We start from the raw sequence: 15,818 nt of genomic DNA on the forward strand, positions 1-15,818 counted from the left end.
GCTCTGTCTTTCAGCTTGAGCCTAACGACTGTTTTATTTAGTGGTTTCAGAAAAAAGTTTTATGTTTTGCAGAGAGAAATTGAGCCTTTTTTTTCCTTGTGTTTTCGGGAAGGCAGGCAGTATACGGAGTTAGGCCTCCAAACAAAGCATGATGTCTGACTGTTCAGGAGGTAGCACAGTCCCACTTTGATGTTGGCAGGCACTGCCAGATAGAGATAGAGAGAGAGAGAACAGAAACATCACACATGAAACCAAGAAGGCAGGCTTTCAGAACGCTGGCATACCAGTATACCACTAATGAACAACAAATCTAGGCTACTAGACAACAAGACCTCAGCGAAGGCTGCGCGGCTGCGGCGCCGGCCGGCCAGCACCAAGACCCAGCAAGGGCCAACGCTATCCATTTGTACGTCCAAATCCAACACGACGACGAGCGCCGGAAGGGAGAACCACCGTACCATTATCAATCTTCCTGCCGGCCGGGGCGGGCGGTTTCTGTTTCAGACGAGAAAAGAAAACCGCACTCTGCATGAATTCGTGACGGCCGCCGTCTGATGCAGTGGAGCTTTGGATTGGACGGGACAAGTAAGGTAGCAAGCTTGCAGGTTAGCTAAAAGAGGACGACGGCCTTCAGCGCCTTCTCGGCGGCGAGGCCAATGGCATGCATGGACGGCACAACACGAGGATATGCTTCTTCTCCTATGCATCGTCACAGACAGAGCACACAGGGCTGGGCTCGTGTAGAGGGAGTAGCTAAAGCTAGGAACATGGCACTGCAGGATACAGTACACGGCGCCATTGATCGGTGGTAGCAGTAATAATACTATACGCTACATGACGCACGAGTCATGATAGGCGCATACGGCCTGTCACGTAGCCGCGTGGCGCGCACAGCCTAGCACTAGCAGTGGCAGCGGCACGCCCTACTACCTGAGCGAGGATGGCGACGCGCCAATCATGCAGCGGCCACGTCGCCACCGCCCCGTGCCCCGCCATTTCGTACGGATCACGTGGAGGCCTCGGGCCCTCGGCCCCGGCCCGGAGCGCCCCGACGATCAGGCTCTCTGACGCCCGGGCCGGCCACCACCCCCCCGTGCATCATGGCTTTACATGAGCCAGCTCGGCCACGTCCGGCGGCAGCCGCTGCCGCGACGGTGCACCGGCGCGCCGCTCCTCCCTCCCTCCCCTGTCGCGTAGCGCAGGGGCAGCGCCGTACTTTCGCCTTCCACGCCGGAGCCCGCACCGAGACCCGTTATGGACTAGTCCGGCGGTGGGCCGGCGAACGCGACGCGGGTGAAGAAAGGGAAGGCGGGGAAGAGACCGCGGGATCGGACGAACACTGTGACGGTGGGTCCGCCATCCTCGCCGGCGCTGTCCGCGAGTTGTTTTTACTGCATGGCGAATGCGATGCGATGACGAGGGTCGGAGGGACTCGGGAGTCGGGGAGGGGGGCGGCGGGGCCACGGTGCGTGAGCGTGGCTGCACGCAGGCCCCGCGGGCGTGCTCGATCAGATCGGCCACGTGCCCATTAATCCCCCCACGTCGCAGAGCATTTCACGTTCCATGTTATGTTAGTACGACCGACCAGTTGGAAATAAAACAATCGCGTACCATCATCCCCTCGGATCTTTTTTTTTTCCCTTTGTGACGACGCGATTGCCAATCCTCTCGTCTCTCCTCCATCTTTGCTTGCACACGGGTCTGTCTGTAGTCTATGGAAGTTTTTGCTTTTGGCTTTGTGTTTATACTGCTGTGGAAATCTTACATGTATCCAACAAATTTTGAATTCGAAATTTAGCGAATGTGACCGGAGCCGCGGAAAGCTCGAGAAATTTTTTTCTTGGGTCGTGCGTGGCTGCGTGCAAGTGCAGACCTCTCTCGAGGTCGAGGAGGATGGGGCGACTTGGGATCGCGGGCACGCACGTAACGAAAGGCTCGCGGTGCTCGTCCACCAACGCAAAATCGGAGCATCATTTCAGGTTTCTCTGAAGTACAGGTCAGTAATTACGGTTATGAGATGATACAAATACAAGCAAGCCATGAAGAACGGTTGAATCTGCTTGCAGAGGTAGTCAGCAGAGGATCACGCTACAGGATGTTGAGCAAGAAGCACACGAAAGGATACATCGTACACGATGATGTGAATGTGATCTGAATGAACATTTCAAGATGCATTCATCGGAGAGCGATCGAAACAGACAGATGAGAACAAACCAAGCTACAAATGAATCCTGAGCTGGGAGGAAAGGGAGGGAGAGGAGACAGCAGCAAAACCACTGTGGCCTACGGCTTCTTCTATCACATTACAGAACGGGTTAATCACTGGGACGCCATCATCATCATCATCATCATCATCTTCATCATCACACTAACCGCTCACCGAACTGGGAGAAACAAGACGACAAAGGAAACTAGAGGGAGGGGGGAGAGAGAGAAAGCTAGAGGTTAACTAATCCCGAGGAAAAATTCGTGGGGGAGAAAAGAGAGGGAAAAATTTACAACGAATGCACGAATGCTGAGGCTTCGGGTCACGGCGGCGAGGAGGAGCCGGCGCCAGAGGATGAGGAGGAGGAGGTGGTGGCGGAGACGGCGGACAGCGCCTCGGCGAGGGCCGTCATGGCGCGGACCTGCATCTGGAGCGCCGCGATGTAGTCCGTGGTCTCGGCGAGGAGCGTCGGGAACGACAGCTTCCGGCAGCCGGGCACCAGCCGGCCCAGCACCTTGGCCTTCCTCGCCAGAGGCGGCGTGGCGGTGCCCTTCGCCGCCGAGGCGCTGGCGGCGGCGGCGGCATCGTGGCGCGTAGGCGGTGGGGACGCGGGGGCGCGGAGGCGCGCGCGGTGCGCGGCCTGGAGGCGGCGGCGGCGGCGGGACGCGAGGATGGCGCGGCTCCAGTGCGTGCGCCCGCGCGCCGCGACCGCAAGTGCGCGGTCGGCCGCCTCGCGTACGGCCCTGCTGCGCGTTGGGGCCGAGGCCGCCGACCCGGCGGCGGCGGAGGAAGGCCCCGCGCGCACGAGGCGGATCGCCTCGAGGAGCTTGGACGAGTAGATCTCGTGCTCGCGCCGCGTCCGCCACTTGGACGGCTGCGACGGCGCCGCTGGCTCCGCCGCCCCGGCCGCGCGCTTCCGCTTCCGGCCCCTTTCCTCCACTGCCTCCAGCTCCACCGCTGGCGTCGTCGAGCTCGACGTGGACGCCATTGCCAGTGCGCACGCCAATAATCGTTGCTCGCAGAAGGAAGCCTGGTGTATCGGACGCTAGGAGGAAGGAGCTGCGATCCAACAAGGAGGGAGAAGAGGATGGGCGCGACGCTGCGCTGGCTTTGCGCTCGGCTCGGGGAAGGCAGGGAGGAAGGAGACGGGTGGTGGTGGGATGGAAAATGGGGGAGAAAGAGGTGGGAGACTGGGGGAATATAAAGGGGGGGTGCGGTGCGGCACTGGCAAATGGCGACGCCGATGGTGCTCCACTGCTCGGCCCCCTCTCCCTCTTCCTCTCCTCCTGTGATCCGCTTGGATTTTCTGCCGCAGCTCTTCTACGCTCGTGTGTTAATAAATAAATAAATAATGATAAGCCTTGTTTACTTCCCAGAAAATTTTACAAAAATTTTCACATTCTCCGTCACATCGAATCTTTAGACGCATGTATGGAGTATTAAATATAGACGAAAATAAAAACTAATTGCACAGTTTGGTCGAAATTGACGAGACGAATCTTTTGAGTCTAGTTAGTTCATGATTGGACAATATTTGTCAAATACAAACGAAAGTGCTACAGTGTTTATTTCTCAAAATTTTTCGGAACTAAACAAGGCCATAATAATAATATATTTTCTTTTTTCTTAAAGAAAAGATGCCTTGTTTTTCTTTCCTTGTGGTCTAATCCAATTTGCATGTGTGACACTGGGAGTGAGCTGCTAATTATGAGGTCCACTGGGCTTGGACTGTGTGGCCCGGTGTCCTGTCCACCACTGTGGTCACGCTCGGAGGTGTAGGGATCGCGTGGGCATGATGGCCTTTTCCTAGTTTCCTTTGTGCTCGAGCTCGAGAGCGAGTGACCTCTCCAGCTCTCCTCCTCTGTTTATGTGGCTCTGTTCTGCTGTCCTAGCTAGTGTGAAACTCTGAAGTTCAGTGGCAATACCGCGTACGGTAGGCACCGTATATATCGCGTCGCATTCCATCTGAATCTGTTTTGATAAATCGATGGTAGAATGTACGTGCACCGCATTTTATATGCTTGTTGTACATTACAGATTACCGATGCTGACTTTTTCCAAGAGCCTGAATCTTTTTTTTTTTCGCACATGCCAATCTGCCTTCAGAGTTGAGACTTGAGACACCCGCTGGTTTGAGTTTCAGCTTGCATCGCATGCATGTCTGATTGCTGGTCCAGCGTGCCAGGAAGAAAGCGCCGAGCGCTGAACACAATAGCGGGGCTCTTGCTATCGCTAGAGGTCTCCCGATCTCCATGCATTGCATTCCTTACATCGAGCAAACAGCACCAAAAGAGGCTTCATTTTCATGCCCCCATCGAGAACCTTGTCCACAATACTAGCTAGCCCGGTCACGGTCTCAAGGAAGTGACTGGGTTTATTACGGAGTAGTACTAGATGCATACTACTACTGTAAGTACTCCTACGACTGACGCGCTGAGCCGATGCAGATGCGTCATCAGCCCCCTGTAACAGCCTTCTGTCTGTGAGCCTACATCTACGGCCACAAACCGACGGGGAGGGCCATGCTGCATGCAGCGCCTGCCCTGCCCAAACCCGGTGATCCTGCTGACTGCTGTGATCCAGATCAAGCGGCGGTGGCTCAGGCCTCGCATCCTAGCTAGGCATCGCATTATTTCTGGTTCTGGGGCCGTAGCGTAGCGTAGCTAGGCGCGGTATAACGTGGGGTTTCGGCTGGCTCCCGCTCTCTCAGCGATCGATCTCTACTCTAGGGCTACTACTAGCTACGCTACCTGCAGGCCAGTTTGTTTAGGCGGAGCCAGGCGAGTGATCCGATGCTAGTGCTACGCTTTAGCCATGATTAGAGGGGGGCAGCACACGCCGGCGCGAGCGTCTGCTTTGCTGTGGAGTGTGGACTAGGAGGGGCCTGTAGCCGGCCGGCGCTAGCGTACGTAGCATGTGGCGCCATGTTCCTCCTCTCATGGGCCTGGTCCGCTGCTGGTCGTAGCATGCATGGAGCCCCGGCCGGGGGCGGGCGGGGTCACATGCGTTGAGATGCGAGGACGTCGCTCGGCGCAAGCAACCCCCCGCGCGCCGCTCCGCTTCCCGCTCTCAACTGGGCTAAATCATTTCGTGTCTTGTTCCCCCTCGTGCTCTTCCCCCCTCCAAACTAGCCCGTGCTTATCCTCTCTAATTTGTTGGTTTGCAGGAGGAGAGGGGGCTTCGGATTAATTAGGATCCGCCTGTTCGCTTGAACTTTTCCGTCAGAATTTTACGATCAGTTACTAGTATAAATTAGCATTAGCATTAACAAGCCATTCTTATTGACTGACAACCGTCCGTTTCTACTGCTAGGTCTTGTTTAGTTCACCCTGAAAATCAAAAAAATTTCAAGATTCTCCGTCACATCGAATCTTATGGCACATGCATGAAATATTAAATATAGACGAAAACAAAAACTAATTACACAGTTTAGCTGTAAATCATGAGACGAATCTTTTGATCTTAGTTAGTTTATGATTAGATAATATTTGTCACAAACAAACGAAAGTGCTACAGTACTTAAAACTTTTCACTTTTCGAAACTAAACAAGACCATAGTATGTGACCATTTTTTTCATCTGGGCGAAAAGTTGTACTACTACTAGTATTTGACCCATAACGATGAGGATGAGGGTGGTGGAGGAAAAGAGAAAGAAGGGAGAGAGGATCAGGGCTCAGGCCATGTGCGTTCCATGTTGCATGTGTATCCTTCAGGATGGATCAACGACGTTACTTGGCCGTGTAAAAGACCCGTGGATGCTCTCGCTCGCCCCCGTTCCCGTTTTATGAGGCGGCTGCCGAGCCTTTAATGGTCGCGCCAAGTCAAATGCCCCGCCTCGGCAGGCGTAAACTAGGTGAAAGCGCAGGCCGCTCGTACGCCCGTAGCCGTCGTGATTCCAGCGTTTCATCTGATTTTTTTAAAAATTTTTTTAGTTAATAAATAAGTACTCGTCACGTCTGCAAGCTCTGCTCTGCATGCGCCCCCGCTGCAGCTGCAGGGCCGCGTGTGTGTTTTTAATCCCAAAGAACAAAGCCTAGCGATAGGCTGCACGCACGCCTGCTCCCTCGCTTCCTAACAATGGTTTGCATCATCCTCCCGCCGTACACATATGCGTGCGTGGCTCTTGTGACGTCGAGATTGGAGAAGCATGCAACCTCTGGGCGATCGACGGCGATTCAGTGATGAGGTGAGAACTGAGAGGGGCAGAAGGCATGTCGTCAGGGAGCAAATGTGACAGAGAGAGACGCAATGCAATGCAGACTGCCGATTGCTCTGCCACCGAATAGAGAGCATCAGCATCAGCGTTGAAACTTGGGAGTCATGGTAACAACTCAAAAAAGTTACTAGTATACTTCATAGATTTGGAGCGGGCAGAGAGATATAATCAAACACCACGTTGATGAGTTGCCTTCCATACTTCTGGACCAATCGCTAATTAATAACCATTTGCTTCTTAATGGGGAGCCACATGGGCGTCACTGCCTCATCGCTACCGCGAAGATGCCAGTACGGCTTTCTACGTCACACTGATGAAACGCGGAGACGCTGTCCGATCGAATCTGCTGCTCTTCTACTCTTAAACCATCGCGGTTTGAGTATACAACCAAGTAAAAGTACTATAGTACTTCTTGGTTACCGATGGACTTAAACCATATGGGCATCTGATCATGGAATCAATAATCCAGGTCAAGCACTGAAAATAGACCAGGAGAGAGAGAGAGAGAGAGAACAAAAGAGAGGCTGCAATGTCTGCTCGACTGCAGAGTGCAGACGGCCCTAGAACACATCCTATACTCGCCTTCTGCCACCAACGGAGCACTACAGGAACGTACTGCTACAGGTGACCTGCACGCCTTCCACGTGTTCAAACAAAAACGATCGAGCATCTACAAACACAGTAGTAAAACGTCAAGACACTCGATTGATTTGCATCGGGTATGGAAGACAGGAGGCCCGGAGCAAAGCCTCAACGGTGCCATGATAACCTTGAGCAAGCTAACGACACTGTAAGCGCACGGCAATGATCCGTGGCCAATGTAGCATGCAAATGCAGAAACCACATGGAGGAGGTGAAGGTGATCGAGAGCCAAGTGAGAGATACTAGTACGTAGTACTCCTAGAAAAAGATCCGGCACCCTTTTCGTGAATCTGCGTGGCAGCCTGTGCGACGCCCGTGGCTTAGGCAGGCAGTCAGGCCGTGATTGGGTTCGGCGGCAGCGGCGTAATGAGATCATGTGGCGTGCGGCGAGGCCGGCGGGCGGGCGTCTGTACGTGAGGGGCACCGGGCTACCGAACCGTACCGAGCGGCATGCAGGCGGCGTGCATCAGCCGTGCCGGACGCCGCGCCAAAGCTGGGGCGCCCTGCAGAGAGGGCCGGTTGTTGGACTTGCTACGGTGGCAGGCTGTGTCCGAGCTAGGCGACGCGACGAGCCCGCCCGGCGCCCTCGCCCGTCCACCACCAGCCGGCACTGCCGAGGCAGGGCGGGCAGCCGGCCAGCTTGGTCCATGTACTTCTGCTACCTGTTTGCCTGCAGGTGTGGTGGTATCTATCGGTTTCGCGCACTCGCTGTGGAGCGGGCGATAGAGATGTGGTTTGTGTACGGCAGTATATGTACGTGGCGCCATGTAGAGCTCCAATCATTGTAGTAAGCTCACACTCACATGCGCGGTTGAGCCGGGTACGGAGGCATTGAGGCCGTTGTGGGCTTGTGGTTATTAAGGAATCGGAATTCCTTGCGAAAGTCCGGACGCGATTATAACCAATCGTATGGGCCAAATCCATGTAATGTAAATGACCAGGTACGCTAAGGGGGTGTGCTGCTTTTTAGTCCCAACAGAGGAAGGAGGAGAGCCTTTACTCCACCATTTGGTGCTAAAAAGGCAAAAAAAAAACTTAATTAAACGTGGCCTAACTCCAGTTCCTAAGTATGGAGGCCTCCAAATCTTCCCCTTTAACCTATCTCCTAGGGTGCGTAGGAATCAGATATGGACAGATATATAGTTGATATTTTGATTGTTTTCATATTTCTATTCGGACTAAGATTTGAATACGGATAGTATATAAATAGATAACCAATATCATAAATTTGTGATTTAATTATTTGGATACGAATACAACATCAGAGGTTGAATATTCAAACTCGGATACAGACATTGTGGGGGTATAAACCCCTATACCCTCATGGGCCTATATGGGCCGCACCATCAGAGGTGGCTCGGCCCACAAGATGAAGACGTGCGGCGCACGACTGGTCGGCGTGCACCGCAAGGCTACAAGATTTTGTACCAAATAAGATACTTTGCTTGTAACTCTGTCCCTTCAGGATATATAAGGAGGGGCAGGGGTCCCCTAGAGGACAAGTCATATATCATATTCTCTCAACACAAATCAATACAACCAGACGCAGGACGTAGGTATTATGCCAACTCGGCGGCCGAACCTGGATAAAAAGCTTGTCCGTGTCTTGCGTCACCATCGAGTTCGTAGTTTGCGCACCGTCTACCGATAAACTACTACCGTGGGTATACCCCAAGGTAGACTGCCGACCAGCTTTCGTCGACAGTGGCGCGCCAGGTAGGGGGTGTGCGTACAGCTCTCCCGACGAACGAGATGGTCATTATCCCCGACTTCGTGGTCATGGCGGGCGACTTCACGTTCACCGTCAGCTTCAACAGCTTCACCGTCACGACCACGGAGGAGGTGTAGATCCGATCTGCGCCAACCACTTCTTCATCGACGGCGGCGGCGGCTTCAACCACGCTGGCTACGACTCCAACTACTCCAGCAACGTCTCCGACCACGCCGACAACGCGTCACCCGCTTCTCTGCTACAAAGGGAGGCAGATCGACGACACCGACCTGCTCAGGCTATCGACCAAGTTGTGTGGCCTACTTGCTCTGACCACGAGTCGCAATAATAATCGCCACGAAGAACGGCGCTACGACAGCCGCGACCACCATCACGACAAGTCAAGCAACTCTCCCGACCAGACTTTCGTCCAAAGATAAGTACAATTCTAATATTTAATTTATTTTTGGCATAATATTTTTTATTATCCTTCAAAACAACTTTTTGTTTAGCCGACTAGTTTTTTCTCCTACACGAGTTTTCCAGAGCCGGTACTGTCTCCGACTCCTCCCTACACGTGCATGAGATCCGCTCTCTGCGTTCCGGGTGGTCGGCAGTAGCTCTCTGGCGAGGCTGGCAATCCCACGCGTGTCTAGGTTCCGCACCTCATGCTGATTGTTGGCTAAACCAGAGCTGGTACAAGCTCTAGGACGAATTAACTACTCGTGCTAATTTTATAACAAAAAATCTAAAACTTATCTTAGTACTGATTTTTTATCTAAAGGTTATTTATACATCATGTACTACCAATTCTTTATATTTATTTTTTAGGAGTTTGGCCCAGTCGACAAGCTACGCTTGGAGACTCGTCGACTATTCCCTACGCTGTGCCCGGGGACTGCTCCGACCACCGAGCACGTTTACGTTCCCAACCACGCTCGGGGACTTGTCGACTACTCTCTATGCTGTGCTCGAAGACTGTGCCGACCACCGAGCACGTTTACGTTCCCAACCACGCTCGGGGACTTGTCCACCGGTCCCTACGTCGTGCTCGAGGACTGTGCCGACCACCGAGCACTATACGCTCGGGGACTGGTCGACCAGCTCACCAATTTAAGAACTTGGGGACTGCACCGACCACCGAGCACTATACGCTCGGGGACTGGTCGACCAGCCCACCAATTTGAGAATTCGGGGACTGTACCGACCACCGAGCGTTCTATGCTCGGGGACTGGTCGATTGGTCTATTCAATTGCAGACGGACTGGTAAATTCAATTTTTTAGACCTTGCTACAAGACTCATACTTCGCCTTCCAGCAAGCTCGGGGACTACATTGGTACGATGCATCTGGCGATGCATCTCAGTTACAGAATTTCTTTGAGGACTTTTATTTTGACCCTGGCACCACGTGCCTACGTCACCTACTACCAGGCTCGGGGACTAAGTGGGCACACTTCACCTTGCGGTGAATATGCTTGCTTTTTTGATGTTTATACCTTTCAAAAAAGTAAAGTGGGCACACTTCACCAGGAAAAGAAATCTTTTTTAATTTAGAGCACCATGCATTCTTCGAACAACTCGCTTCTTCGATGTCAATGTTGATCAACTGTCTTTTGAGTTGGTCAAAATACCGTTGCAACTGTTTGGGCGACTTTCCTGTTTATTGAAGACGTCAAGCCTCGCTGATCGAAGAAGCTCAAGACGGCGTGTTACATCACAATACATGGTGCTCGGGGACTAGCTGTGGGGGTATAAACCCCTATACCCTCATGGGCCTATATGGGCCGCACCATCAGAGGTGGCTCGGCCCACAAGATGAAGACGTGCGGCGCACGACTGGTCGGCGTGCACCGCAAGGCTACAAGATTTTGTACCAAATAGGATACTTTGCTTGTAACTCTGTCCCTTCAGGATATATAAGGAGGGGCAGGGGTCCCCTAGAGGACAAGTCATATATCATATTCTCTCAATACAAATCAATACAACCAGACGCAGGACGTAGGTATTACGCCAACTCGGCGGCCGAACCTGGATAAAAAGCTTGTCCGTGTCTTGCGTCACCATCGAGTTCGTAGTTTGCGCACCGTCTACCGATAAACTACTACCGTGGGTATACCCCAAGGTAGACTGCCGACCAGCTTTCGTCGACAGACATATTTGAACTTCTCTAAACAAACTCAAAACTTGAATAGAACCGAAAAATATCCATACCATTTTCTCCCTTGTTCTAAGAAAATATTTTTCTACATAATTCACTCTGACACGTCTTTTTTGTTCTGATTCTCTCTTACACCAACACCCTATATCCCTCCTTTGGCGCACCCCCCTCGGTGATGTCAATTGGCCTGACATGGCTCCTCTCCATGTGCCGGTGCCCCTCTCCTTCTCCCCCACGCACCCATAGCTCAGTATATTGGAACAATGGTGAATATGTGAGAATGGAGAGTTGGATCACATATGCCAGTGTCTAATGTAATGGATTTAAAGAACCTAATTTAAGGACGGTGAATACATGAGAATGGCAAGTTGGGTCACATATGCCAGTGTCTACTGTAATGAATTTAAGGGACCTAATTGAAGGACTCTTGTTGGAGTAGTACAAACAAAGCAAACCCTCAAAGGGTAGGTGAAGCCCTCAAATCAAAAGTAGCCCCCATTATTTCAAGGCTCATGTTGGAGATGCTCTTAGCGTTGTAGAATTTCATGTACCAATTCATTAAGCGAGCCTAAGTGGCATGTTCTATGTCGTCCTAGTTTATAAAACTTGGTGTGCAGGGACGAGGAAACTCCTTCCTCAGTGAACGACACCTTTTGACCATTGCGAGGCTGAGTGGTTTACTGCAGTTGTCTTAGTTACCAGTGGTCTTTGTGGCTTGACCAACACCATGACCAAGGTAAAGGTTGGTGACTGGGAGCATATCTTTCTTTTGTGGAGTTTGAGTGTACTAGATGTTGTATTTGGCACCATGGGATAAGTATTCATCCACGAGAGTTTGTCCTCTCTTGACTTGCTCTTACCTTACATATTTAAGCTTTCACACTGTGCTTGTGTTTTTTAGATAATGGATAGAATCAAGTCAATATTCACACGTGGATATACGCAGCCATCACATTGTGCTTGTTACGTGTGACATTTCTATATTTCCTAAATTAGCATAGATTAGTTGGTTGGGTTGGTTTTAGATTGTAAAACTCTTTATGGGTTGATTAAGGTAGAGCGTACTAGAAAAATCTATTGTGCACGTTATGCTAGTTTGGTTGTAGTTTTTGTAATGTAGATAAAGCGGATTTTAGGTTTGATCCAATCTTCCCCCTCTCCTCTTCCACCCCGCGCCCGGTTGGGCTCACGTGCTCCTACCGTCATCATTTTTTTTGTGACTTTCTATCATCGTCATTTAAGAAGTACCATTGTAGTGCTATTTGTGGGAGAAGTAAGAATGAGAAATTTTGTTTTTACTCTGCATACAAAGGGAGGTTCACCTATAATCTCATTAACCAAAACGGGAACATTTTGTTTTTGTCTTACATTCAGCTTTGGGTGGATGCATACCAAGAGATGTCTACACGAACGGATCTCCCTTTGTTTTTTCACGAACAAGTGTTTGAGCGTACACAACCACACATAACTAAAGGACCACTGCCGGTCTACCTCATAAAATCGGGAGTACAGATTCGGCGTGTACCGGCCGGCCGTCTCGCATATAATCGTGTGCACCTGCGTATCTCCTGTGCAATCTGATGCGAAGATCGATCGATGCATGAGCACAGACCGAATGGTCCTGCTGCGTTCTGAACTGAATTGAATCTCACCGGTCACCACCACCCTGCCCCTGACGACTGACGTTCAAATAATGTGCCCTCCTCACTCCTCAGTCGATAGCTGGTCGACGACGCTCACACGTCCACGTAGGCTCTGGGCAACACAATTATTCCGCGTGATCCGGCCTGACGAAAAACCAGTGCGAATCCTGTGGGATTCGACCGATCAGCTAGCCGGCTGGAAGAAGGCGTGGTGCGCGGCAACGCAAACGTGCCGCTGCGTGCGCGCGCCGAGACCGTCCGGCCTCGCCGCGCCGCTGTGCTCTCCTGCCGTGCCGTGCTGGGTGCCGGGTGCGTGTCCGGTGCCGAGTGTCGCGTCCACGGAAAAGGCTGGTGTCTCCCCAGGAGGGGCAGCGCGCCCGGTCGGCATGCATGATTGGCAGGCAGGCAGAGGCAGAGAGGATGCCTTCCTTTTTGGCGTGGAAACCAGTGCCGGATGGCGAAAGCCAGCAGCGGCACGGCGCACGCGCTCCCCGTCCGTTCCCAGGGGCCGGCGTGCGGCGTCCGCGCGGGCGGAGGCGCGGAGCGCCGAGCGGACAGCCCATGTTTTGCTGCAGATTCCTTCCGCTGCCTGATCCGGGCCGAGTAGTACAGGATATCTCTGGCGCTGCTGCCTCTGCCTCCGCATGCGACGTGTGGTGGCGGCACTCTCTCGCCTGGCAGTCAGTGCCAGCCCCTGTTTCGTGTGGGTTTTCGTGCCTGCCTCTGCTCCTGCATGTACGTAGGCTGTCCTCCGTTCCTTTCGTTTCAGAAGCGATTCAAGCCCTTGAAACAAGAGAAGCGATTCAACTCGGGCCTTGTTTAGTTTTTTTTAAAAAAATTTTGCAAAACTTTTCATACATAAAACATTAAATATAGATAAAAATAATAATTACACAGTTTAACTGTAATTTATGAGATGAATCTTTTGAGTATAGTTAATCTATTATTATTAAATTCAAATAAATTATTTTGTAAAAAATTTTGGAACTAAACAAAGCCTCAATCATATACGGGCACCTCGTTACCGTTTCCATTCTTCCATGTACGGTACGTTGCTTCGTTAGAGTCGGCGCAGAGGCAGGCAGCAGGCTCGCACAATCGATGACGGATGGATCTAATTCTGACCGATCCAGACGAATTGGTGCTTGGATTTTGCTCAGCAGGTCGTGCGGGGGACATTTCACTATTTGGGCGTCAACTAACACAGCTCTCAAGATTTGACCGCTCTCGAGACTTGTAACTTGTTTCCATGGCAACAAGCGTCAAGCGGTTCGAATCGGACAGGACAACACGGCGATTGTGCGAGCGTTCGCGTCCTCTGCATGGCGATTTCCAGCTTTATACCTACTGACCACGCATGCAACCAAACGCATCTCGTATTAACGTCCATAACAGAGCAGTCAACCGAGCAAGCAACCATGCTGTGCTCTGCATCACCATAGCCTTTTCCGGCAAAAACCTCCGGGTAGCAGCATCCTCTGGGCTCTGGCAGCCTGCCTGCCTGCCTGCACACGAGATAAAGGTGAACACAGGGCTCAGCTGGTTGCAGGGCACACCAGTACCTGCTTTCAAGGTTCAAGCTCTCTCAACTCCGCGAGGCCACGCCGGCCAGATGCCATCGAGCCATGTTGATGAACAGGTTTCACCAAACAGGACTGTTCCTGACAAATTTGGCAGGGCCCAGGCCCAACAGCCCCCTGCCCAGTGCCCAGTGCCCACCGGCTCGCCCTGGCGCTTGGTTCATGATTCATGAACGTATCGATCGAGATGCTAAATGAGTCGAAGAGAGGGTGATCTTGTGCTGGTCATACAAAAGATCGCATGTCAGCTGACCACCAAGCTAGTACACTTCATCATGCAACAATAAGCTTGGTAGGGTTGCCAGCCACCAGCTAATGGAAGGCATGGTCCAGAAACAGCCTATGTAGATACAACTACTGCATCCGTCCTATCTATTTTTAGTCAAACTTTTTTTGTATTTAGTCAAACTATCCAAAGTTTGGCTAAATTTATGGGATATAATAGATTCGTCTAAAAGATTTGTAGAATTGAGTATTCAAATTTATGACACAAAATAGGCAAACAAAAATATGATCCATAACAAACCTAATAACACTTATTTGGTATCACAAATATTATTTTTTTTATAAATTTCATTAAACTTAAAATGATTTGACTCCGCACTATACTTAAATTGCACCCTTTTACGGATGGAGTACAGAGAGTCTGCTCCATTTTTATTTTTATTTTCAGACAGTGAAAATGCTGCTCATGCAGAAACATGATGACCCAAAACAGGAACTGCTTTGCAAATAGAGAAGTGAGGTCCATGCCACTGCACAAACACATGGCAGCTATGGCCTAATCCATGGGTTCTGAGGATGAAATAGCATAAACAATCTGACCATTGGTCTAGTCATGACTCACGAGTCCCACTGAAATTATCAGACTAAAACACCGAACTCCAACCGGGGCCAAACCTGTCACCTTAATCATTTGGAAGATGGTAGGAGGATATTTAAAAAAACAGACACACAGGTGTCGACTGTACAACATGAGTATATATAGGTCAAAGAAACGTGCCAGCTGCCTTCCGAAACTCAAGGTAGGAATCGCAAAAGAACTGGGGAACCAGCACAGCAGCAGCACCAAATGTGAGTCACCGAATCATGGATCCCATGCTTTCCACCTGTCCCAAACGCGATGCTGCCGCAACGGACCATGATGGATCGATAATTGTACAGTGCAACCAAATCATGAATCAGCAACAGAAACCATCACCAATTCAGGGAGCTACCACTAGTGTTGGTTGTAAAAGGATGACAGCTAATCTTGCTCTTATGTCGCCAAACAAACAAAACTGACAGGCCTGCCACAAACTGAAACTGCATTACCAGTGTATTGAGATCAACACATTTTCTTGCGCCATTCATGGATACTCAAAGATCACAATGCACGGCTGCCATGACTGCCGCAACTGAATCTTCAACTTCATGGCACATGCCTGCACTCATCATTTTGTTTTATTATTTGGACAAGGAGCATGTGCAAGACCGTGATTTGGAAAACTTCCGCTGTCAGAGATTTTGTGCTGCAGATAGGCAAGCAGACAGTGTTTTTGTATCACATGCAAGGCACCACAACCCTTTGCTTGGAATAAAATTGTTCGATTCAAAGAAACATTCATCAATGATTAGGGTTAACACTTAACAGGGTTCCAACAAATGGACTCCATACGG

The 15,818-nt window shown here is 51.0% G+C and overlaps 1 protein-coding gene across 1 annotated transcript; it reads right to left on the reverse strand.

Moving 5' to 3' along the window:
* On the reverse strand, positions 2,123-3,419 carry LOC8081064 (transcription factor bHLH147). The gene has a single exon (XM_021460107.1). It carries the CDS (start codon positions 3,192-3,194, stop codon positions 2,529-2,531), a length of 666 nt encoding a protein of 221 aa, XP_021315782.1. The 5' UTR covers positions 3,195-3,419; the 3' UTR covers positions 2,123-2,528.

Source organism: Sorghum bicolor, chromosome 1, assembly GCF_000003195.3.
Source record: "Sorghum bicolor cultivar BTx623 chromosome 1, Sorghum_bicolor_NCBIv3, whole genome shotgun sequence".
Taxonomy (NCBI): domain Eukaryota; kingdom Viridiplantae; phylum Streptophyta; class Magnoliopsida; order Poales; family Poaceae; genus Sorghum; species Sorghum bicolor.